At 41.2% G+C, this 27,181-nt stretch overlaps 1 protein-coding gene across 2 annotated transcripts in view; it reads right to left on the reverse strand.

Annotated features, from left to right (window-relative positions):
- LOC141768774 (whirlin-like) overlaps positions 1-27,181 on the reverse strand; it is a 111,015-nt gene that overhangs the window by 23,381 nt on the left and 60,453 nt on the right. For both annotated transcript variants that reach the window (XM_074637122.1, XM_074637123.1), the window contains exons 3-5: positions 24,734-24,859; positions 11,491-11,765; positions 8,313-8,349 (exon numbers count right to left, since the gene is read on the reverse strand). In XM_074637122.1, coding sequence (XP_074493223.1) covers positions 8,313-8,349; positions 11,491-11,765; positions 24,734-24,859 — 438 coding nt within the window. The remainder of the gene's footprint in view (positions 1-8,312; positions 8,350-11,490; positions 11,766-24,733; positions 24,860-27,181) is intronic.

Here is a 27,181-nt window from a genome sequence, read left to right on the forward strand (position 1 = left end):
CTCTGGGTTACCGGAGGTAAAAATAAGATGAAAACCTTGCAGACGTTCCGACTACCTTGATAAACATGGGTGAGAAACAGTTTTAACCGAGGGTTACACATTGTTTGGCCTCCTCCCTGGTGGCATAATTATATGTGATTCTGTTTGATGTGGGACAAAGTTGAGCGAATGTAATGTTACTTTAAGTTTTTGGTATGACTGTGTCCATGCATGCTGTACCATGATTTTCTCTAACGTCAGATTTGTGTTTTAAAGAACATATATTCAAGTATGGACAACTGAGGCTCATCAAGTGTATTCTGTCATTTATCAAAGTAAGATTGACTAGAAGTACAAGTTTTCCACATCAAATGGTATTGTCGGTGGGATTTCAACAGAGCAAAAAAAATGGGTAAGTACAAAAATAAAATGATGCTTGACAAAATCAAAACAATCAAATGAGAAGAGAAAGTTGTTCTAATTAGTTTTCCAACAGTAGTTGGAGTATTTCCAACACATCTGATATGGACAATCTCCTATCGAGTGCTACATGAGTAAAAGGGCAACGCTGGACAATGTCTAGAGAATCAGTCAGGACAAGGATTCTCCGAACCTTATCCAAGTTCATATCAGAAAACAGCTTAAAACACATCGATGGTTTTGTGCGTTTAGAGTCTACATCACAAGGAATCTAATAATGGACTAATACATATGATTTAAACAGATAAAAAACAAAGCAAATCCTCTTTCCCACTGCACTACACAAAAACACTAAACAAACACGGCAAACACTATAGTTTTAACACCAAGAATATTATAATTTAATTTAATATCCCTGCTCTAGCCCCCTCAGCAGCTTCTCGCGTCCATGTTATGTGCATAAATATTAATAATAATAACAAATAAATATATTTCATTAACATATACAAGTACCATATTCCTTTAAAGATATAATATGCAAGAATTTCCTAAAAAACAATGTATCGACTGATATAAAAATAATCCCTCTCAATCATCACTTAGGCCTATGCTCTACTAGAAATGTGTGGTGGTGTCTGTTTCTGCAGAGACCCTGCATCCCTGTATTTTCTCTTTTCTTCTTATTTTGCTTTTCTACGGAGGCTTCTGGTCTAACCCCCAACCAATGATAGCGTGCAGTGTGTGCACCCATTCAGGTGGTCAAATATTGCTGCTCTGTCACGCCCCTCGGCTTCCGATACCGAGGCACATGTCCCCGAGAGCAGTGTTGAGCCACACACACAGACTTCGGCTGCATTCATTTAAAATCCAGCAACTCGGTTCCTTCCTGCAGTAGAAGTTAGTTGTGTGTTTATTTGTGTATTAGACCGCCGGGAAAAAAATCTGAAAATAAAGTTTTATTTCTCTAATTCACTACTTTTTTCTCACCAACGCCGCTCCCTCACTTCAGTCACTCTATAGCTCGCTCTACCATCGCTGCTCTCTCTCACTCCCTCGCTTGTTGAGCCAAGGAGGAGGGTGCCAACTTTGAACGCTTTGTGTGTACAAACAGCAAACGAAAACAGTTATTATATCTTTAAAAGGTCATGGAAAATTATTTTATAAACTACATTTTCATATGCTCACCCCACAACGCAGAATTAGAACAGTCTCAAACTACAATAGACTAACTTGATACTTTTATATTCGTGCTACAAATTTGTGGCCTGCTCTAGAAAACTTTCAACCTCTGTAGCACCAGTATTATGTGTTAACATACAGCGCTGTATATCAACTTGTTTCCTTGTTATGTCAATTTAGAGAGAGAGAGAGTTTGTGCAACTTAAATAGAGTCTCTCAGACGCCGTCTAAATTATGGCACGTCAGCAGTCATGTTCTAACCAATCAATCTCCAGAGCAGTGGCCCTAATTAATATACAGCACACTGCCTTCACTAACAGGCTACTTTACAATAACTATCCCAACTCGAGTCACTATGATTTTCTTTAACCTTTATTTAACCAGGAAATCCCTAGAGATAGAATCTCTTTTCCGATGGAGAATTGGGCTAAGACAGCAGACCGGTTGCAGTTTGAATAGATATAAAACACAACAGACAGGAAATACAGTCATCAAACACACAAGGAAGAGAATAAGTCCAGTTCAAATAAAGTAGTTGTATTTCTTTTTCATGTCTCAGTTACATGGCTTTAAATTTGTCCAAGGGGACTACAAGCACTGAATAGTATGTCTTGTCCCTCAGAGCCCATTCAGCTTCCTCCCACATGCACTGTCCTTAATTCATTAATGGTTACCCAGCGGCTGTTGAAATGCTTGTTGGACATGCATTAAATCAACATGGCCACTCATCCGATCTACAAACTACAAAGCTCATTAGACCTCGGCTGCCCGAGGCGCAGAAATTGGATCTATTTCTGAAGAATAGCTGCTTAATTATGGCACAGCCTTTGATGCAGACTGTGTTGGTTTTCTGCACATATTAGCATGTAGCTCAGCTGTTTACAGTGTCAATGGAGATCATTTAATAAAAGGGACATTGGGCAGGGGGTGGGTAAATGAGCACAGGATATAATAGATAGTCTTGATTATCATCATAACAGTTACATCAGAGTGTTTTAAATTCACCTATGTGGTGTCAAAATTACAATATCAGTCTATCCACTTTTATTTCTGATAGATTGTAGCTCACAAGAACCTCATTGACATTTTAACACAATGCCTACACTAGAGTTCGACACATTACCGGCCTGGATGATTATCGGCTGCGATATTCAGAATTTTTATCGGGAAATTTGGAATATATATACAGCTCTGGAAAAAATTAAGAGACCACTTCAAAATTATCAGTTTCTCTGGTTTTACTATTTATTGGTATGTGTTTGAGTAAAATTACATTTTTTGTTATATTCTATAAACTACTGACAACATTTCTCCCAAATTTTAAATAAAAATATTGTCATTTAGAGCATTTATTTGCAGAAAATGACAACTGGTCAAAATAACAAAAAAGATGCAGTGTTTTCAGATCTGCAATAATGCAAAGAAAACAAGTTCATATTCATTTTTAAACAACACAATACTAATGTTTTATCTTAGGAAGAGTTCAGAAATCAATATTTGGTGGAATAACCTTGATTTACAATCACAGCTTTCATGCATCTTGGCATGCTCTCCACTCGTCTTTCACATTGCTGTTGGGTGACTTTATGCCACTCCTGGCGCAAAAATTCAAGCAGCTAGGCTTTGTTTGAGGGCCTGTGACCATCCATCTTCCTCTTGATCACATTCCAGAGGTTTTCAATGGGATTCAGGTCTGGAGATTGGGCTGGCCATGACAGGGTCCTGATCTGGTGGTCCTTCATCCACACCTTCACTGACCTGGCTGTGTGGCATGGAGCATTGTCCTGCTGGAAAAAAACACTCCTCAGAGTTGGGGAACATTGTCAGAGCACCAAAGAAGCAAAGAAGAAGCCAGGCTGAGGTTTGCAAAAGACCATAATGATTGGACCATAGAGGACTGGAATAAGGTCATCTTCTCTGATGAGTCCAATTTTCAGCTTTGCCCAACACCTGGTCGTCTAATGGTTAGACGGAGACCTGGAGAGGCCTACAAGCCTCAGTGTCTCGCACCTACTGTGAAATTTGGTGGAGGATCGGTGATGTTCTGGGGGGGCTTCAGCAAGGCTGGAATCGGCAGATTTGTCTTTGTGAAGAACGCATGAATCAAGCCAAAGTACAAAGTTGTCCTGGAAGAAAACTTGCTTCCTTCTGCTCTGACAATGTTCCCCAACTCTGAGGAGTGTTTTTTTCCAGCAGGACAATGCTCCATGCCACATAGCCAGGTCAGTGAAGGTGTGGATGAAGGACCACCAGATCAGGACCCTGTCATGGCCAGCCCAATCTCCAGACCTGAATCCCATTGAAAACCTCTGGAATGTGATCAAGAGGAAGATGGATGGTCACAAGCCCTCGAACAAAGCCGAGCTGAGGAGTGGCATAAAGTCACCCAACAGCCATGTGAAAGACTGGTGGAGAGCATGCCAAGACGCATGAAAGGTGTGATTGTAAATCAAGGTTATTCCACCAAATATTGATTTCTGAACTCTTCCCTAAGTTAAAACATTAGTATTGTGTTGTTTAAAAATTAATATGAACTTGTTTTCTTTGCATTATTCCAGATCTGAAAACACTGCATCTTTTTTTGTTATTTTGACTAGTTGTCATTTTCTGCAAATAAATGCTCTAAATGACAATATTTTTATTTGAAATTTGGGAGAAATGTTGTCAGTAGTTTATAGAATATAACAAAAAATTTAATTTTACTCAAACACATACCAATAAATAGTAAAACCAGAGAAACTGATAATTTTGAAGTGGTCTCTTAATTTTTTCCAGAGCTGTATGTATATGTTTTGAAGGCAGTAGATATAGCTGAAGTAACATCACAATCCTCTACACTGAAGTTGCAAAAACAACTATTGTTTCTGTTGGTAAGAAAAGATCACAAGAGAAAAATGGTAGTTACTGTATGTACGTTAACGCCAGAGAGGAAGAGGGAGTGAGATGATTATCATAGGGGATACAGACATTTCATACACCAGACATATATAACACAGACCTGCCCATGCAAATTCAAGCTTAAGTCAGACCCAGCGCTGCCGCAGGCCACCAGCCCGCTGTTCGGCTCTTTTTCCATAATCAAGGCGGCACCAAAGCTTGGTGGAACCAGCCCAAGAGGTAACCAGCCAGCTGTCTGCTAGCTAGCTAAATATCCTGCTAATCCCATCATGCTCCAATGCCACACTGCTTAGAGAAAACGTAACAAACAAAGTTTTCACTCATCTGGCGATCGGAATGTGCTTTCCTCAGCTGTGACAAGAGTGTGTGGATGAAGCATTAAGTTGTTTAATATGGCTCATTTAAATTGTTTTATGTGCCCTTTAACGTTACTACCCCGCTGCTCATTTAGTCGTCGTTACTGCAAAACCTCACCTCAGTGAGTCCGCGACTTGTCGCGAGTCGGTTTAGTTTATGCGGAAGTCATGCAGCGTTCCGTTTGACCCGAGGACGGTGAAAAGAGGAGATGTCACGCGTCATCAACGTGTCCAATCTTTGGGGAACAACACATGCGCAGTAAAATCTGGTCTGCACTCGCCAAAAATGAGTCAATCACAACACATAACCGCAGCTCCAGTTACACTGTGCATGTGTTATACCCCAAGACCCTTGTCCCAGCCTCTTTCAGTAGGCCTTGATTTGAACTTGGAAATTTCAACTGAAATGCCCCCTGAAGTCGGATTTCCGACTCGGAAAGTCGGACAAACCTCAACCCCGACATCAAAATCCAAGATGGCTGCTCTGCGCAGCAATAGTAAAAAAAAAAGGCTTTAGTAATATAGTACTGTATATTAGCACTTCTGTCATCACAACTGGTATTTCTAACACTGACCTGGCTGGAGCAACACCCCAATAAAACAAAGAAGCAAAAAAGTGTATTTCCCAAACTGTCAAACCATGCCTTTCAATTTATTGAACTTTATGCCATGGCCACGCGGGCTGCTGCTTTCTCCACCGACTTAATGAATATAATATTGAATATTGACAGTATGAAATAGCATAGCACTTGGTATATGTTCTCCTCCAGAATTCCTGTTCTTCCTTGGATTTGTTGAGAGCTCCCTCATAAAGCAGAGCCTTTTTCACCAAATAGAAGTCTACATCCGATTACAAGTTATTGTAGTTCCTTGACGTTGTGGTGACCCCTGCTGTTGCTCATATAGCACGCTTTCACCTGGGTGTGATGTTTCCAGCCTATAAAACTTTGGCTTGATTACTCATTCTCCCTTTCTCTCTTTCCTCGCAGACACATGTGGCATGTGGCAGCCTTAGGTTCTCTTTGGTTATCCTTTTGTTTGTTTGATACATCTTACACTCTCCATGCACACCTTACACTACTGATACTACTGATATTCACACTCCATACCTGTTTGATCCTCTGGTCTGCACATTTTATTTTATTTTGTTAAATAATTGAATTGATTTAAATGTTACCACGGTGTGTCTCCCTATTTGTCATGGCTGGCCCCGAGAGCCTGACAACGTGTCTCTGAATGAACCTGAATGATATTAGAAACAGGGTTGGTGTTGTTGATTACATGACTTTCAGCAGTTCAGTTGGATAAAATTGAGTGAAACTGATATCATCAAATAAATTCTGTCCATGATCAGATCAAAGCCCTTGAACTTCTAAACTTTGAAGCCACAGAACCTGAGTGGAGAGAATGCAGCTGTGATTTATGCAACAGAGCAATATCAAGATATTACAATTAACGGGCTCTGCAGTCCTCACAGAGCAATAGCATGACTCTCATTACGGCCATGTAGCTGACCCCTGGCTGTATGGTTCCAGAGGAGCAGAGCTGTTCATACGTAGATAGGCACCCAGAATGAGCAGTGGCTGTGTAGCTGCTGTTTCTAAGGTAATACTTGTCAGTCTGCTCAACTGAAAAGAAGAGGACAGATTTAATTTCTAGATCAGAGGATTTTTTTGTTCGGTCCGTCAGTGGTGATGTGTGTGCTGCACTCCAATCCATGACTGCAATCAAAAATGTCTATCTTTAGAAGTTATTATTGATCCTTGAGTCCTTAAAATACAAAACCCCATCATGATGAGATGATGTCATATATTTCCAAGGAAGCTTTAGTTGTTGAAAGAAGTTTCCTCAAACACCTCAAAATGAGATACCACTGTACTTTTCTCAAAATATTTCATACTTCACTGAAAATGTCGAACGAACACGACGGACCTGCTTTTGATTTTGAAGGTCGAAATTTAAAGCCCTTTTCGATTGAGAATCAAAATCGTGACATCCCTATTCAAAGCTCAGTTATCAGTAAAATTAAGAATTCTTATGATAGCTTTCAATCTTTGGTCTTGGGGGAGGAGGATATCAAGTCATCCCAAGTTACAGTTCTCCTCAATCGTTTTAGCTCATTTTTCGAAACAGTCTTAACTTTCTCTAAACTGTGAATGCAATTGTCACAATTGTTTCTTGGGGCATCACAACTCTATTGCATGTCTGCAAAAGGTAATAATTCACCCAAAACACTTCATTCATGCTTCAAAAGCTTGTTATTGTGTCAGTAAACTGGACAACGCCACCAAAATGAAAAGTTGTTTTGTCATCGTGTGAGCCGTACTGGTCAAAATAGTCAACCCTGGAAATGGGACACTGTTTACCATTGACGGAGCATTTTGGCAAATTCTTCTTGGGCGCTACCCACATAATCAGCTGTGCTGCTCATCCCACAAATGCATGATCCTTACAAGTTGGACATCATTGCGAAGGTGAATAAACAGGCTTTCCAACGATGTAAAATACAATGCCAATTAGCATTGTAACAACAGAGAAATAATCCACCAAACACAAGTTTTCAAACTTTGTTTTTCCAGTTCATATACTAATCTCTGTATTGTTCTACTCTTTGTTGACACTGACGGCTTACTGTACTATACCAGAAGGTCCGTTTTGTCCTGCTGAATGCTGTTGTTTATCGCACTGAGCTGTTTAGATTCCCATTTCAACAGTAAGTCAAAGTTTTCTGGGAAAAGTCAATACTGTACGATACTGTAAGGAAATGCACATATCTATACAGTACATTTATTAATGTAGCAATGTGTTACAAGTATTATAAACACAAACACTTTCATATAAAGTCATATTGATCTGAAAATTTGCCACAAAATGACATCCATGCCAATAAATTGTTTCTTAAAAACCCAACAACATTGACAAAAAAACTGCAGTAGTTTTACATTTATGGAATATACATGTACGTCTGACAGATTGTGATAACTGAATGGATAATTTTGCATGTGATGGTTCAAACGGTGAAAGAGTGTTTGGAAGTTGTGAAGAGGACGACAGTTTCACTGAGAATTAACTCCTCAGCTTTGATCGGCAAGACATGCAAGTTGTTATTGTGCAAATTGAAGACAATTGTACTTTCTTTTTGCAATTTGCTTGAATGAATGAGAAATTCTAATCTGTTGTGAACAACAAACTGTAATTGTTCAGAGATTTGAACTTATTGTTTTGAAAAAAATAATTCTCATTCAATAATTGAGCCAAAGTGAATGAGAAAAACTGTAAAAGTCCAAGTCATGTCACAAGTTGTTAGCATTAACCTCAAAGTCAAGTTGCAGGCCTGTTTTTTTTGTCGAGTCAAGTCGTTAGAATATGACTTGAATCAATACAGTCCCACCTCTGGAGAGTAGAACATACAACATACATATAATTTAAAGAGTGCTAATGTGTTTACAGAGGGCAGTAATGCATGGCTGCCATTCTTACCTTTCCTGATACAGGTGTAGCTTTGGCTGAGGACGGTCTGCAACAAGGAAGAAAATATTTAAGATACAAATTTTCCTCCTACAAAACAAGTTCAACACATAAAAGTAAAAGGGTCAGCATAAATACCTTTATGCCTCACCAATTCTTATGCATGTAGAACATTACAACACAACAACGACCACACGTCGTAGCCCAGCCTGAGGCAGGGTTGAAACAACGTGAGTTTAATGACGTGTGAAGCAGAGAGCCATCTTGTATATCTTCCAAGGCAGCAGCAGGCAGAAGGAATATACCTCCCCAAATTCTCAATCAGGGTCAGCTCTATTAGGGCTGGGAGACAGATGGATGAGGGAGAGAGGGGAGTCTCCACACATTACTGTGTTGTCAAACACTATCGAGCTGTCAAATACAATCCTCAGCCGCAGGGAAAGGTTTCCTTATCCTGGACCCCCAGTGATGGACCATTAGATGAGGGTTTGTTCAACCATACGGCAGTGTTTCTGTCGTAATTGAAATAGTTTTGAATAAACTGAATGAATGAATTGATCCCCTGTGATTTTGTTTCACTTCTCCACAGATTCCAAATTAATTAATTCAATTTATTAATTTGATAACAGGAATAATCATGGAGTGATAATACACGTGTAGTGTATTAGTGTAGTGGAGTGTAGTCCCACTCGCGGCTGAATGAAGCACCCTTCTTTAAGATGTAAGGTATAAACACGGTGGCAACCTTTGGGACAAACTTCCCTCTCTCCAACGGAAACAGAAACTCTCGTAACGTTTGGTAACCATGGTTTCGTATGAAATGGCAGCTGTTATATATACAGCACTAATAAGAAACATAAGTAACAGTGTCATCAGTGAGGTGGCAGACTTACATCCACTCCACATCAATTGACAAGTAGGTTTTCACATTGAAGGAATTTGTTTTGGTGTTTTGGTGCATACACAAGAAACATAAATATAGAATAGAAAAAACATTACAATAAAAATATTTTTTTTAAAAAGAGGCCTACTATTTAAAAATATGTACGATGTATCTGTTTAAAATGAAATAGCTTGGCAGGGATGTACAAAGGTATATTCTAGGGGATGTGCAAAGGTTCACAGTATTGTTGTTTATGAGCTGCTTGGTTTTTGCAACAGTCCCTGTAGGCCAAATATACATTTTAACACTTTACAATCAAATGAACACGTCTACCGTTTTCTAGACTAGACGGAATTACATTTGTACAAAGCGTGTTCCATGACGAACACAAAACGCCATTGCACATGGCCAGTAATTTGGCATCGATGTAGGCTCCCTGTTGGAGGGTAATACTTCCACTCCCTACTAATTGGTTTGGGATGGCACTTAATATGTGGGTAGGGAGAGGGTGTAGGGGGTGGTTTAAGTAGGGATGCACCAATCCAACTTTTTCAGTCCCAATCTCGATAGCGATACCTGGGCTTCGGGTATCGGCCGATACCGAGTACCAATACCAGTGTTTAATTAATCAGCTGTATGCCTCACTGTGTGGAAGTGACTGGGATCATTCTTTTATGTGTAATGCAACATCAGGACTGACTTAAACATTGCTTTCTTAACTTTGTAAAACAAAATGTAACAAATAAATAGATAGATATAACTGTAGTGAATTGCTATTTATTATTAAAATGAAATTGTACACCAGCAACTTGCTAAAAAATCTTCAAAGTTATCAGGAATTACAATTCAGGTGTAACCTCTTTAAATGAAGCAACCAATGACACATTGGTCAAAACTTAAACAAGAATTCAGATTTCAATATACGTATAATGTATATAGTATATAAACATATAATTGAATTTAATAGATTGGCCCCATTGCCACCAATATCCGATCCAGCTATTTGAGTCAGTATTGGCCCGATATCCGATCCGGTATCGGTATCGGTGCATCCCTAGGTTTGAGACCCATATTATGTGGTTTGTTCTTTTTTATTTTAAACTAAACAGTTAGGTCAATGATACAGCGTGCTTCAGTTTAGTAGTAACTTCTGCTTCATACCAGCTCTTGCTGGTTCCAGCTGTTTTGTTCAGTTCAGTACAAAACTAGTTGGCCTCCTAGTCACCGGTGTCGGTCAGTAAAACTGATAATTCATTACACTCAGTTCAACTTGAGGACTTGAAGTTTAGTTTGTTCATATACTGCACGAATAATTTAGTTAAAGATATACGTTTTTAGTATATATTAAAATATTGAAATCGTGATTAATCGCATGATTGTCCATAGTTAATCGTGATTAATAAAAAAAAAAATGTATCTGTTCAAAATGTACCTTAAAGAGAGATTTGTCAGGAATTGAATACTCTTATCAACATGGGAGTGGACACATATGCTGCTTTATGCAAATGTATGGATATATTTATAATCGGAAATCAATTAACAACACAAAACAATGACAAATATTGTCCAGAAACCCTCACAGGTACTGCATTTAGCATAAAAAATATGCTATGCAAATTGACTATAACTTGTCCAAAACTGTGATTGTCATAAAGAGGACATGTCAGTAAAGGGGAGACTCGTTGGGACCCATAGAACCCATTTTCAGGTCAAGGGACCCCTTTGAAAATGGCCATGCCAGTGTTTCCTCGCCAAAATTATTGTAAATTTGGTGTGTTATTTGGCCTGCTTTGCAACACGCCAGTGTGACATTGTATCAATGGATTCCTTAGGTTTTCTAGTTTCATATGATACCAGGATCTTCACTCTAGCTTTACTTTAAAACTGATACAACCTACGACCGCTACAACCTAAAAATTGCAAATTGCATTAATGCATTATAGGAAATAGCGGCGTTAAAACGAATTTGCGTTAACATGTTGTTATCGCGTTGACAGCCCTAGGTTTTAGTTATCGTCTATCGTCCATGGCCAGTGGCTGATAGTCATCAACCACTAAGCCCCCCCCAGACAACAATATCATCATCCATCACAATGTTTCACCGTTTATATCGTCATATGCATTGCCCAATCGCTTAGTTTTTTTTTGTCAGTGGAAAAAAAATAGTATTTGACCCAGATCTGTAAACCACACGGGGAAATAAAGAAGCACAGCTAAATTAGCAATTACAATGATGTCTCTGCTCCACTGCCACCGACAGTTCTAGCACTCATTTTATAGAGCAAATAGTCATTCTAACTCACTCACCTTGAGCTGCAGGTGCTGCCACTGACGCCGACGTGGATGCCCGCATTGACAGCGGGGTTGGTGACGGAACTTGGGTTAGCCGTAGCATTGGTCTCAGCTATGGCCTGACTGCAGATCCATTTGGTCTCATCAACCACTGTGCGTGCATGAGGCAGACGACCCACATCCCTCACCTTCATCAGCAAGTGGCGTCCTGTTTTGAGGATGTGAACTGCCTCATCGTGGGAGATGGTGACAAAGCTCTGACTGTTCACTTCCAGGATCTGGTCACCCACCTGCAACAGACCAGTTCAATTAAAGAGAAGCACTACATGCTCATATTCCCTATGTACACCAACTGTAGACAGACACAGACATCAGGGTAATAATTATTGTCACATATTTTGGTATCCTTTAGGGCATCTATGGACTATTACAGTTTTTCTCATTCGCTTTGTCTCAATTCTTGAATGAGAATTGTTTTTCAAAACTATGAGCTCAAACTTCTGAACAATTAGTTTGTTGGTCACAACAGATTAGAATTTCTCATTCATTCAAGCAAATAGCACACGTGTTTTGGCACATGTGCAAAAGAGTCAGCACAATTACCACTTGCACACGTCTTGCTGATCAAAACTGATGAGTTGAATCTCAGTGAAACTGTCGTCCTCTTAACAACGTCTAAACATTCCTTCATCGTTTGAGCCGTCACATGCAAAATGATCCATTCAATTATCAAAATCTGTCAGACATGCATGTTTATTCCATAAATATCTATGGCGAGGAGGTACAATTTGTTGTGTTTGAACTGAACTACGGCAGGTTTTTTCATGACTGCAGGGTCGTTGTTGTTGTTCTTTTGGCATGGGTGTCATTTTGTAGCAAAATTTCTGTTCTCTGTCTCAAAAGAGATGTTTCTGTTTATAATACATGTAACACATACTCGAATAAATTTACTGTATACATACAAATTTGCATATCCTTTTTCTGTGTAGCTACTACAGTATTGACTTATCCCAGTAAACTTTGACCTAGAGTTGAAATGGGAATCACACAGCGATACACGACAGCATTCAACTGGACAAGACTGACATTCTTTCTTTTATAGTACAGTAAGCCATCAGTGTCAACAAAAAAGTAGAACAAAACAGAGATTAGTATATAAGAAACATTTCCTGTTCTCGGTGAGTTACTGTTTTTTGCAAACATGCAATAGAGTTATGATGTCCCATCAAACAGTTGTGAGACTTGCACTCACAGTTTAGAGACTGTTTCAAAAAATGAGCCAAAGCGATCGAGAAAAACTGTAAACTGAAAACAACCGCAACATCTCTTTTCAGAAACATGTTGCTCTTTGTCTTTGTTTATTACTTCTGGTTTTGTGAGCCCCTGGAAAAAATAAGCAGTAAGTTATGAAGATAGGTTACTGGAACTGAAACCTGAGGCCTGTACTACGAAGCGATTTCAACATACCCAGGGTATCTTCTTGTTATCTGGCTTCACTAACCCTAACAACCGAGATCCCACAAAGCGGTCCTACGAAGGTGGTTATCAACTTGGTAAATCAGCCCAGGGTTTCTCAATCTGGCTATGAGCGCGTTCACATGAACGGGGTGGTGTTTACAGCATCTGGCCAATCACAGACATGGACAAGTCTACTGATTTGCAGACAGATAGGCAGAGTAGCACATTTTACAAAGAGTAAACTATACTAGACAAATAGGAAGAAGTTAAACACTTAATCCAGACTAAAAGCAACACAGCTGTAGCTGCCAAATTCAAGATGCTGAATGAAGTGCTGTTTGCATTACTGTTCCAAAAATTGTCTTTGACAGGTGACTCGCTTTAAAAACTGTTGCTGCGTTAATGCTGGGGGGTTGGATGCGAGTGTGTGTGTGTGGGGAGGGGACACAGTCCATTTACAAGCCTAACCGCTTGTGGGAAGAAGCTGTTCAGCATCCTGCTGGACCTGCAGCAGATGCTCCTGTACCTCTTCCCAGACGGCAGGAGGGAGAACAGGCCGTGAGAAGGGTGGAGAGGGTCCTTGATGATGGAGGAAGCCCTGCGAATGCAGCGCTGCTGGTAGAGCTCCATTAGGGAATGGAGAGGGGCATCAATGATTCCGCTGGCTGTCTTCACTATTCTGTTTAGCTGCCGTTGTTCGTATGCCCTGCAGCTCCCAAACCAGGAAGTGAAGCTGTATGTTCGGATGCTTTCAATGGTGCCCCTGTAGAAGGTGGTGAGGTGAGGAGTCTCCGGAGGGGGTGGAGCCGCTGCTGGGCTTTTTTGATGACTGTTGTGGTGTTGATGGAGGAGGACAGGTCATCAGCTAAGTGGACTCCCAGGAACTTAGTGTTGCTGACCCTCTCCACAGCAGCCCCATCAATGTTTAGCAGTGTGTGATGGTGTTTGCCAGTCCTCCTAAAATCAATCACCATCTCCTTCGTTTTGTCCACATTGAGGGCGAGGTTGTGGGATCTGCACCGGGCCGTAAGCTGCTCCACCTCCATCCTGTAAGCGGACTCATCGTTGTAGCTGAAGAGACCCACCACTGTTGTGTCGTCAGCAAACTTTATGACGTGGTTGGTGCTGAGTGTAGCAGTGCAGTTGTGGGTGAGCAGGCTGAACAGCAGGGGGCTCAGGACACAGCCTTTGGGGTGAGCCTGTGCTCAATGAGATGGGTCTTGATGTGTGGCTGCCCACCCTGACTGTCTGCTGCCGCTTTGTCAGGAAGTTGAGGACCAAGTAACGGGTGAATGGATCACTCCTAATCAAGCCCATTATCAATGATGCAGCATGTATGATTATTTCAACCTTCTTTCAGCTGCGTCCCTGTCTCCGGCGGTGTGAAGCGGATTCAAGACCAAGTAAAAAAAAATGAATATATAAATATAATTAAAAACGGAAAACCCTGTAGGGTTAACCCTGAAGTTACCTCACCAACGCCAAATCCTTCTTCGTAGTACAGGCCTCTGGTTTCTTTTGTTGACAATTGGCCAAAAATCTTGGAAAAATTCAGGCCAAATGTATATATAGGTCCACCACTATCGCAGCAACTCAACACAGAGACACATATACTCACTGAATACCTCTGTGTTTTCTCTGAGGTTATGAATGCACCACTCTGCGTGCCATGCATCCCAATCCCTGATTCAGACACTATTTTCTTCATTGTCACAACCTCAGGCCACACATTTAATACCAAACAAGGGGTGTGATATTCAAGGTCGTCCCAACTTTCCCAACTCGTTGAGTTGTCCGCCGGGTGCCACCCGCAGACACACACACATAAACACTAATGCTGCACTGAAGCTAATTATCCTTGTTGAGACAGCCAGACAATAGGCAATGTCCTGGCCCTTCTCAACACAGCATGTCAGAGGATGAGATGAACTTTTTATTCATCAGACCACAAGAGAGGAAGACCAATCAGTGGTCACCACTCTGTGGTCTGAGGCGAAACACTTGTGGCTCTTTCATAATCAGTGTCCCTCTTCAATTTCATTATCAATAGTATTTGGGTCTTGCTGTGAGAGATTGTGCAACAGTGCTGCTGTTATGAAACCTTTTCCATACATTTACAACCCGTCCTCACTCTCAACTCGTCCAATACCGCCGCTTGGTCAGCGCCGCCTCGGCATTGGAAACCGATGCATGGTGGCGCCCTTTAGCAACAGTACTTGACGAACCCACCCGCTGTGTTACTCAACGGTCAGAGCAAGTGATGTAGTATTAATAGCGTGAGAGTCCGGTCACGGCGGGCGAGAGGGAGGGGTGGTGGATGGGTAAAAAAAACACAAGACGTTCAACCAGGAGACCGGTGCGGTGTTCGTGTCCCGAGTGAAACTAAAAGAAACGTTGACTTATTTTGTCACGTCAGTTTTTAGTCACGTGACTCGTTGATATCGTAAGTCCTGTGAGTCACGTGAGTCGCTACTCAGTGAAGTTAACCTCAACCACGACCGTTTCCTAATCCTAACTAAGTGGTTGTGTTGCCTAAACCTAACTTCCTGTGAAAACAGAAGTTTATTTTGAAAGGACACTATGCATGTAATGAGCGTATATTGACACGCCGTCCCTAGTCCGTCCAAAAGTAACAAAAGTAAGAGGGGTACCCCGTGCGTCGGAGACCGACGCACGGGGTACCCGCTGACCAAGCGGCGGTATTTGACATGTTGGTAGTGAGAATTTGTTGACAATTTAAGTGCAAGTTTGCAATATATTTCAACAAGACTAAAAGTCTGCAGCAAGTTCTGATGTTTGGCAGGTATAATGTTCAATGTTCACTCTATTAATTTAGCATGTTAGTATGCTAACATTTAATAATTAGCACTAAACACATAGTACAGCTGAGGCCCATGGGAATGTCATTAGTTTAGTATGTATGTCACAGCCTCTTCTTTCACCTAGCCTGCAGTGTCTCTCTCTCTCTCTCTCTCTCTCTCTCTCTCTCTCTCTCTCTCTCTCTCTCTCTCTTTCTCTCTCTCTCTCTCTCTCTCAGATGTCTGTGAGTTAATTGCAGGAGTGGAGAGGTGTGCAGCGTTCCGGCTACCAGCTGCCACTCATCATGATAAGCCCTGCCATAAAGAGACGTTTCAAACTCCAACACATCACCAGATCGTAGACTCTGTTGAAGCAGTCAGCCACGTTTCCAGGCCCTAGTTATTTCTACCATTCGGTCATTGGCCTATTTGTCTGTTCTAAACATGTATCCCTGTGCCTACAGTCATCTCAGCCTGACTCCAGTCCCTGCTCCTGGTCCTTCTTCCTCGCCTGCCAAGTGACTGCTCCCCAGCCTCGGTCACCTCTGTCCTTGGCTCACCTCTCCACTGGAACCCCCCTCGCCCCCCCACCCGCCCTCACGCTACCAGCTCAACGCTAATAAAGCCACCTCCTAACCTGCCCTCTGCCTCCTGTCTCTGTGCTTGCTCTTGGGTTCACTAGTCTAGCCTTAACAAGGTATTTGGTCACAAACCAAAGTATTGGACACATGGAAATATGATCTGATGATATTGCTAAATGAAAAGCCAGGGTCATCACCAAAGTTGTTACAAAGAATTATCTGGAGACCTTTAAAGGCTGTACCAAATTTCATGTCAATTCATCACATAGTTGTAGAGATATTTCACTCTGGACCCAAGTGGTGGAACAGCCGACCGACATCCCTGGATTCACCCGGCTACTGCGGCTAAAAAAGTGCAGCTGAATTTCAATTCAATTTGCTGTGAATATTCATGGTAAGCATAGCATGAATCCTAATGTTTTTAATGACCCCAACTCCATTCGTCATACAACCACCCTCTTTATACATTGGAAATGTCCAAATTTAATGTTTTCTATTAAAATTTTAAAATGCACATTAAAACTTCAGTAGGCAGTATATTTTTGGCGTCATTGGGCAAAAATTCCATAATAACTTTTCAGTATAATTAAAGTGTTCTGAGAGAAAACTAGAGTTCTACACCTTCTTTTGGCTCTGTTTCAGGCTTCAGAAAATCTAGCCTGTGACGGGAGACTTTGACCAATCATAGGTCATTTCAGAGAGAACGTTGGCTCTGATTGGTTGTTTTCCTCCGGTCTGTGAAAACTTGCAGATGCCATTAGCACCGGAGGACACCAGAGGACACCAGAGGACACCAGAGGACACCAGAGGACACCAGAGGACACAGAGGCACATGATTTTTTTCACATTACCTGTCTCATGCTCTACTGTCAGGATATAGTGACTGTTTTATAAAATGACTTTTTTTAATCATATTTGCTCCAACCTGCCTACCCCAGCTTTAATGCTTCTCAGAGGATGATCCATTCATCAGCTCAGGACAAATGTAAAATAGGCAGTTTGCCATGGACTTGAGCACATTGATGCTCCCAAGGGGATGAACCCATTTGAATGTATTGACTCATGGCACGTAGCACCCTCAGGACAAACAGGAGACATCAGTATGCTTCAAACAAAGTGCTTGTCGGATTGTCAAACAGCATCTGAAACTCCCTCCCCCACTCACATTTCCCATAGCGGAATTGGAGGGACACTGACTTTGTACAAACGAGATCCTTTTTTGGCAATCTTGTTAATTTTGAAAGAGAGGTTAGCACTTTTTTTGGCTGATGAATTACTACGATAGATAGACAGACAGACAGACAGACAGACAGACAGACAGACAGACAGACAGATAGATAGAGGCAGAAATTAGTTGCTTACTTCTCTCTTTCTCACCTCCCCGCAACATCATGATTATGTGAAGCAGATGCAACTTCAATAACTTCAACAAAATGCTGGCTATAGGGTCTCAAGATGACCAAGTCAATATATTATCCTCTCCAACTGCAAGTCTTCCACTTTACCTTCTCATTGCTGTAATGATTTTTTACAAGTTGAGTTTCATTGAGTTTGAGTTTGAAATAAAGTGTGTGTGTTGCAGTGTATAATGTATTTGTCCTTTTCAAAGAGAGAGGGCAAACTGCCTGCTGTGACATCCAGGTGGTTACAGAGAAGGGAGAGTGGCTGATGCTGACACAGGGACCATCCAAAATAAGATGTTAAAGGAACAGACCATGATCTGCCTAAGCTGTCATTTTTGGGCACTTTTTAATCCAGCTTTAAGTCAAATGCATTCTTTGCATTCCTGTTATTTTAGCCATTAGTGTTAAATCTATACCATGTTTTGACTAATTTAAGCTACAATTGATTAGACTGCTGAACTGATAAATCCATTATCAAAGGTGCAATGTGTAAGATCTGACACATGCTCCTCTACTACTGGGTCCATACAATCTAAATTTACAGTCATCAGTTATTTAAAAAAAAAAGCCAGCTACTAACTAACAGAACGGCAAGAATATGCAAAATGCTGAAACTCTGAGAGCCGGTCAAATAACACTGGTATCTTATAATCTTCACGTTTGGCTTCGGCCTGTATTGTGTTTACTGTGCCACTAAGCGTGGGCCGTGTATGCTTTGATACTTTGTTTATTGGATTGAATCCAAAGTGGCAGAATCGAGACAACAAGTTGTATGTTTGTTTCGTCCTCCCTGCCACCAGCAGACTGGACTGGGAGGACAGCGAGTGGCAGCTCCAGGAGATTGGACCTTCACTTAGCGGCTATGTAGCAGTTCGAATTTTAGCAAGCCTAAACCCCAACGCCTGGAGTCACAGTGGGCTGTGGCCAGCAGCAGCACTGGGTCTAACCTGTGTAACGGCAGCAACAGAGAGTTTGCTGATCCGGCAGGGAGTCTAAAGCTTGGTTTATGCTCGCCGTTGTGAAGCCGGCGCGAGGTGCGCGTGACAGAAAATGACGTCATCATGGCTGTTGCGTGGTGCGCGGAGGCTTCACAAGTTGCCGCGGTGCTCTGTTGTGCACCTCTGAATTTTTCTAAGTCAGCGCCGACTGCACGCGCTGCGCCAACTGCGCCTTTCATTTCAACATGGATGGCTTCGACATCTCTACAACTGTACAGACATCTCTACAACTGTTCATTAAGAGACCACAGGGACAGTCACATGACCACAGGGACAGTCATATGTCATTAAATACTTGGAAAGAAATAGGCAACACACTGAAGAAAGAAGAGGCTTTCTGCCGCAGGCTGTGAAAGAATCTGGGAGACCGTTTTATAAAAGATAAAAAAAAGGTCTCATGGAAAGAGTTGTGACCCGAGGGGAAGCACCAAGAGACAGAAAGTCATTTTGATTTGGAGGTAAGCGACAGTAATAATTACAGAACACAAATGCAATGTTTGGCGGTACGTACGTCGGAGTTTAGTGTTAACTACTGTTGCCAGGCAGCCTACTTTGGTACCACTCGTTGACTTCTTGCTTATCCACAGATTATTTTGTTTGTACGTCTACTGGCGTTTCGGAGCATATTGCAACGAACAACACGCTGAGCATAAACGCCTCTTTGCATGCTTGTAGTGCGCGCGCCATCTACGGAGGCTCGCGTGAGTATAAACAGTGACTAACTGCTGACTGCTACTGAAGGCCCATCTCTTGGAGCTGCCGCCCGCTCTCCTCCCAGGATAGTAGTCTCCTAATGGCGGGGAGCACAAAACGAAAATATGAGATGTTTTCTAATTTCTGCCACTTTGGTTTTAATCCAATAAACAAACTATCAAAATGTACATAGCTGCATTTTATCAAAGGTTGGATACTGACTTAAAATAAACACTGAAATTAAATGACTGGCTGTAATCCATGTATCTGTCTAATCTCAAACCAGCAGTTTCAGTTCCCCTACTCTGATCCTCTTTTTATGGACAAAGAAGCCAGACACATTCTAGTGCAGGATGTGATGGACAAATCTATGGTTTGACCCCAGGCAAGAGAGGGGCTGACACTAATTAAGATCAAGTCATAGCATGATACTGGGATGTAGTACACACACACACACACACACACACACACACACACACACACAAAGACAAAAAAATGTAGGTCATCACTAAAGGAGAGGCAGAATTTAAACAATATTTAAACTAGGGATGTCAATGATTACAATTTTGTCCATAGTTAATCAGGATTAATCGCAAATTAATCGCACATTTTTTATTTCTTCAAAATATACCTTAAAGGAAGTATTTAATAAATATGGGAGTGGGCAAATATGCTTGATGCAAACTTATGTATATATTTATTTTTGGAAATCAATTAACAACACAAAACAATGACAGATATTTTCCAGAAACCCTCACAGGTACTGCATTTAGCTTAAAACAATATGCTCAAATCATAACATGGCAAACTGCAGCCCAACAGGCAACAGCAGCTGTCAGTGTGTCAGTGTGCTGACTTGACTATGACTTGCCCCAAACTGCTTGTGATTATCATAAAGTGGGCATGTCTGTAAAGGGGAGACTCGTGGGTACCCATAGAACCCATTTTCATTCACATATCTGGAGGTCAGAGGTCAAGGGACCCCTTTGAAAATGAAGATGACAGTTTTTCCTCACCAAAATGTAGCTTCTTCTTCTTCCTTCAGGACAAGCTAGTATGACAGTTGGTACCAATGGATTCCTCAGATTTCTCTAGTTTCATATGATGCCAGTATCTTCACTCTTGCTTTTAAAACTGAGCCCGCTACAACCTCAAGTAGATCAATTGCGTTAAAGAAATTAGTGGCGTTAAAACAAATTTGCGTTAATGTGTTATTATCGCGTTAACTCTGACGGCCCTAATTTAAATATAATATTCATACAGAGTGACAAAATAATTCTAATCCAAACCAGCTAGAGAAATAATATTCAACAATACACGGAAACACTAAATTGAATTTTTTCATCTGCATATTTCTAATCTGGCGTCAAAGCAACCTCTCCAGGGATAGGATTTAAAACAGATTTATATCACTTTCTAATGGATATGGCTGAGCATTTCACTCTCTTAAAGTAATGAATGGGCAACACCAAGTGTCACTGTGTTGCACAAATACAAATGAGTAATGTGGCTTTCAGCCGTGCCTATTCATATAGAGCTGCAATGATGGATGCTGTAGTTTCCCAGCAATGCTGAGTTCAGGAATATTTAAGATCACACTTTATGACTGTGTACAAGTGTACACTTCTGCTTTCAGCTTTATAAGAGAAAACTATACATCTTAATAAGTCATTTTATACTAATCTGCCTAGTAGTCTTTGGTCTTTTTTACCTATAGGTGGTGCTGGATTACCGAGAGAGTCCAAAAATTAAAGGGTTCATCCTCCGGGAAAAATTACTGTGCTTAGTACGTTTTGGGGGTCACCAAAAACAATCAGAATCATCCTCTGGGGACCATTTCAGTGAAACTGAATATAACATTGACTTATTTTGTCACGTCAGTCTTTAGTCACGTGAGTCGCCAGTATCGTCAGTCCCACATGAGTTGCTAGTCAGTGAAGGTAACATCAATCACGACCATTCCTCCTCACTAAGTGGTTCTGTTGCCTCAACCCAGCTTCCTGTGAAAACGGAAGTTTATTTTGAAAGGACAAAATGCACGAGCGCATATTGACAAGCCGTCCCTTGTCCGTCCAAAAGTGGGCAAGAGGGGTATCCCATGCGTCGGTGTCCGATGCCGAGGGGCGCTGACCAAGCAGCGGTACGTGACTAGTCGGGAGTGAGAATGTATTGGTCAAAACTCCTGCCTCCTTAAAGACATTCATGGTGTTGCACTCACTTGTGCACACTAAAAGTGACTGAACTAGTTCTGTGGAGGATGAAAAAATAAAACTTGAAAGAGAAGTTTAAAGCCTACCTACTTTCACACCTTCACAAACCTGGTAAATCACTGCATAAAGTGGGCAAGATTCTCTGATTCTGTTTCAGAAAGTTACAGATCCTGCCGAAGGAAAGGGGGTTTCAGATTCTGTTAGAGTTCTAGTTTATAGTAAATGAACTGGGGAAGAGCAGTATCACAACTGTAGTTCAAAATAAATCATAAAGTGAAAATCCTTAGGGTATGACTTGATATTATACTTAGTAGTTGAAAGCTAAATTAGTATCAAACTGATGTATTTGAATGAACAATGAATGCCTTATATAAAAAAATATATAAAGATGGACACAAACAATGAATGGCTGCAGACTAACATTGAATGGAGACACATCTTTGAGACTTGGAGAGGTGAAGAGAAAAAGATCCACTATATTTCCCTTTGTATGGGCCTCCTCTCTTTGCTCTCTCCACCTTTCCTGCTTTCACATTTTCTTTCATAACATGTCAAAAGCTCCAGTTCTGCAGCGTGACCAGCCAATCCTCCATGGTAAAAAAGTACCTCTTCATCTCTCTCTGTCAAAGAACCTGAGAGATGTCACACTGCGTCTTTTAAGGGACAACATCTGAATTTGCAGAATGACTTTCAAAGCTCTGCTTTTTTAAAAACCTTCTTTCTCTCTGTGTAAGGCTATTTATTCCAGGTGTCCCAAAGGGATTGGTAAAGTAATCAAACCATAAATGTGATGTTTTATTTTTATCCCCAAGTAGGACACAGTGTGATATTATCATGAAAGCCATATTGAGGTTTCAGCCATAGTGTTTACAGGTAGGAAACACTGGCTTCTTTTCTTCTTGCCTCAGGCAGGTTAAAAAATAGCACAGCGTTAGAGTGGCCAGCTTGTTGAGGCAGAAAGCTGACCTGAAAGCACGCAGCAGGGATTTAGCATGGCTAATAAAGCATTTTTGTAGACCTGTCATGGCAGCGAATTCAACCGCATGACTGAAGCTGTAAGGCAGGTAGCAGATGTTAGCGATGCTGGTTTGCCAATCTAATAGGAAGCAGGTGGCAAGAATGCTAACAGGTTCATTAGAATCAGGTTTACCAGATGTTATGATGACAGCTGGCACAGTGCCGTCTACAACTTAATCAATAACTAAGACTTAAAGAACCATCCCAGAGTTTGTTAATGTGTCAGGTAGGGCTGTCAAAGTTAACGCGATAACGCGTTAACGCAAATTTATTTTAATGCCACTTGCAACTTTTAGGTTGCTTGAGTGAAGATACTGGCATCATATGAAACTAGAAAACCTAATGAATCATGTCATACTAGCTGGTTGCTAAATAACACTCCAAACTTACGCAACATTTTGGCGAGGAAAAATTGGCATGGCCATTTTCAAAGGAGTCCCTTGACCTCTGTCCTCCATGTATATGAATGTAAATGGGTTCTATGGGTACTGACGAGTCTCCCCTTTACAGACATGCCCACTTTATGATAATCACATGCAGTTTGGGGCAAGTCATAAGTCAGCACACTGACACACTGACAGCTGTTGTTGCCTGTTGGGCTGCAGTTTGCCCTGTTATGATTGCAGTACCTGATTGCAGTACCTGATTGCAGTACCTGAATGCAGTACCTGTGAGGGTTTATGGAAAATATCTGTCATTGTTTTGTTTAGTTCCAGTAATAAATATATACATACATTTGCATAGGCCCAAAGCAAACACATTTGCCCACTCCCATGTTGATAGGAGTATTACTTACATGACAAATCTCCCTTTAAGGTACATTTTGAGCAGATAAAAAATATGTGAACAATTTGCAATTTATCGTGATTAACTATGGACAATCATGCGATTAATTGTGATTAAATATTCTAAAGGATCCTCTACCTCAAAATCAAATGTACTTGACATTGCTGCTGATTTATAATTTGTGTAATTGTATGCTGTGCATAGTTTCCAAATCAGTCTGCAATTACAATTGTATGGCCACACAGCGTAAGGTAGCTTTGACGAGAAAGAAAGCGGACTGGATGTTAATTTTGATGTATTACCATATCTTCCGCTAATTTCCATATCAATCAGTATGATGAGAATATTTCAATTAATTTCACCACAAATCAGCTGCTTTGTACAAAATTGTATAAATGAAATTGCATTTTATAGGTGCAATGACCTGTCATTTGGAAGCTTTAGTTTTCACCCCACTAGGCTGTAGCATATCAGACAGACAGATATCTCATCAACAATTGGATGGATTGCTATAAACTGTGTTTGTGGTTCACAGAGGATGAATTGGAATAAGTTGGTGATCTGCTGATTTTTCATCTAGCGTCATCATCACCTCAAAATTTCTAGTTGTCCAGTCATTGGATTATCTCTAAATACCATCTAATGATATTCCCAATCTCCCGTACTGTACTGTACTTTGTGTTTAGTTTTAATTTGCAAAAACATTTTAGAAATGCTAATATCCTGACGATGGTTTACATTACTGTAACTATTACGCAAGTATTTTTTTCTTTGTGAGCACTTAAGCACACAGGCATTCAAAGGGGCTCACAGCTTTTACACAGATTGAGGACTGAAGCTGCTGCTGCTCCTCTGCTAACGTGCTGCTCACGTTACGCCTCCTGTGTAGACATGTACACTTCAGATCTGAAGGCTTAATAGTGAATATCGTCTCTAAGTCACGGATGGCAGCCTCTGTGTTGCGCTCTCTGGTACATGGTCCAAGGCCCAATGTCCATAGGTGAGGGTCGGGACATAGACGGACCAGTAAATCGAGAGCTTTGCCTTCCGGTTCAGCTCCCTCTTCTCAACAAGACCCCGGGAAGCACTGATTAGTTTGGCCATGAGAAGATTTTAGTTTAGGAACTTACTGACTAAACAAGGATGTGGAGACAAGAATGCCTTGAGTGAAATTTAGAATCATTTATTCGTATAGATCACTTCAGGTAATATGATTCTTTGCAACCATCTCAAAGATTAATCGCTCTCATTAGATTGGTTATGTGAGACATGTTTTGTGGTGTAAAATAGTAAAGCTATCAAGAGTTGGGGTACCTTTAGTGCACCAGCATCTGCAGCAGAACCAGGATCCACTCCAGTGATGTAGATCCCCAGTCCATACTCAGCACCACCTCTGATCATTAGACCCAGAGAGCGACCATCGTCCATATTCAGGTTTACCTGTAAGGGAGACATGACGTTAAGATTCTCAGTGTTCTCAATAAATCTAACTATTAACTGTAGTAATGGTGCAACAACATGGGTCATGCTGTTAGGCAACCATAGGGGTCATTTTGTGGTGTCTCAATGTGGACTTGAGTCAAGTGGGAGGATGCAGCAGGATGTGTCTGTAACAATCAATGAGGTTTGGTGTCACTATTACTGTGTTTTGCACTTGCATGTCAAAGATATCACACACACTGCTGTTTAGTGGCTTTACCAAGCAGCCCAGTCGCCAGGAAAAAATGGTGGCATTGGACGTTTCTCCAAACCAGTGATATGTTGAATGGTGACGTTTTTGCATTTGGTCAGAGCAAGTAACGCAGTTTAAAGAGCGAAAAGAGACACACCGGGCAGGAGTGAGGGAGGGAGGGAGGGAGGGAGGGGAGGTGGATGGGTCCAACAAACACAAGGTTTTCATCCAGGAGACCGGTTTGTGTCCCGTGCGTCACGTTACAATCAGTGTCATTTTCACTATACAAACGTTTTAAGCCCAACCATGTAGTTCTTTCCAAAACCTAACTAAAGTGGTTTTCTTGCATTGTTACGGTAGTTACGCTACGTTTTTATTTTGTATTATTTGAACACAAACCATGATCTTTTTTCTAACCTTAAAGTTGAAGTAGAAAGGTTGGAGCAAATATGATTAAAAAAAGTTACCTCTATAAAACGGTCACTATATCCTGACAGTAGTGCATGAGACTGGTAATCTGAAAAAAATTACGTGACTCTGTGTCCTCCGGTGTCCTCTGTGAGAAAGTTTTTGACCCGGCCGCCATTTTGAGATCAGTTGAGGAAATACCAAGCAGCACAAACCAGCCGGAGCAAACTTTCTCATTTTACAGCTGAACAGTACACTACAAGATGTTTCTGAAAACATTTTACGCGAGAAGGTATTACAGCAACAGAATATTCATTCATATTTGATCAGCGCTGCCTTGTTTGACCGTTTAATTGGAGTTTGTGAGTGATTGACAGCTGTCTCCGTTGAATGAACAGCCAATAGGAGCGCTGTCTCTCTGACATGACCTGTGTTTGGCCAAAGTTTCCCGTCACGGGCTAGATTTTCTAAAGCCTGAAAACAGAGCCATGAGGAGGTGCAGAAGTTTAGTTTTCTCTCAGAACACTTGAATTACAATATGCTGAAAGATTATGGAATTTTTCTCAATGATGCCAAACATATTCTGCCTACTGACGCTTTAACCAAGTAGTTTTGTTGCTTAAAGGTCTCATATTATGCTCATTTCCAGGTTCATAGATGTATTTTAATGTTGTACTACAACATGTTTACATGCTGTAATGTGAAAAAAAAACTTTATTCTTCTCATAGTGTCTCTCTCACTCTGCCTGCATTGAGCCTAATTCAACCTCTGTCTGATAGTCCCTGATTTAGAGTTTGTCTCCTCCCACTCAACTCTGATTGGTCAGCGTTTCTTGCTGTCCTGTCACTCAAACGCCCTCAACACAGCCTCACTTTCTCCCCCTCCGTGCAGCAGCTCAGCTCTCCGTTCAGCTACACACAGAGAGAAGCAGCTAGGAAGAGTTTATAAAATACTTAAAAGTTTATAAACCAGAAACTTCACCCAGCGCACGTTACCGGAGGAATCGGATCAGAAATCGGCGGCAAATGAACAACATCTGCGGTCAAGACTTTCTCAGGTAAATAATGCTATTTATAGCTCTGTTAGTTAGCTCAGTATTTACGTTCTGCATAAACTCTGTAAACCGTAAACATACACTCTGTTTTACGTTTGTCTTTACAGATCCATCTGTGAGAAATGACCGACAGAATCATCCCAGGGAGAGCAGACAGCTGTGAGCAGACAGCTGTGAGCAGACAGCTGAGAGCAGACAGCTGAGAGCAGACAGCTGAGAGCAGACAGCTGAGAGCAGATAGCTGAGAGCAGACAGCTGTGAGCAGACAGCTGAGAGCAGACAGCTGAGAGCAGACAGTTCTGTTTACATGTAGCTACATGCTAACGGGTTAGCTACATGCTACTGCTATGAGACGGTGTGTAAACACAGCAACCATCAGGGTGGAAAATAGAAGATGTGAAACAGTAGCCAGTTCATTATTTCTGGTAAAAGACACCTGATAAACGTAGGAAAGTAATCAGAGTAATGGTATTATTTACTGTAGGAGCTGTCTCTGTGTTACCATGACTACAGGCCGGTTAACGTTACACTCACCGGAGCTTAGCTCACCGTAGCTGAAAGACTTTCTCCTGTACCATGTCACATAACTGCAGGTGGGATAATTAAAAATGCTGTGAATAATTAATA

Source organism: Sebastes fasciatus, chromosome 6, assembly GCF_043250625.1.
Source record: "Sebastes fasciatus isolate fSebFas1 chromosome 6, fSebFas1.pri, whole genome shotgun sequence".
NCBI lineage: Eukaryota > Metazoa > Chordata > Actinopteri > Perciformes > Sebastidae > Sebastes > Sebastes fasciatus.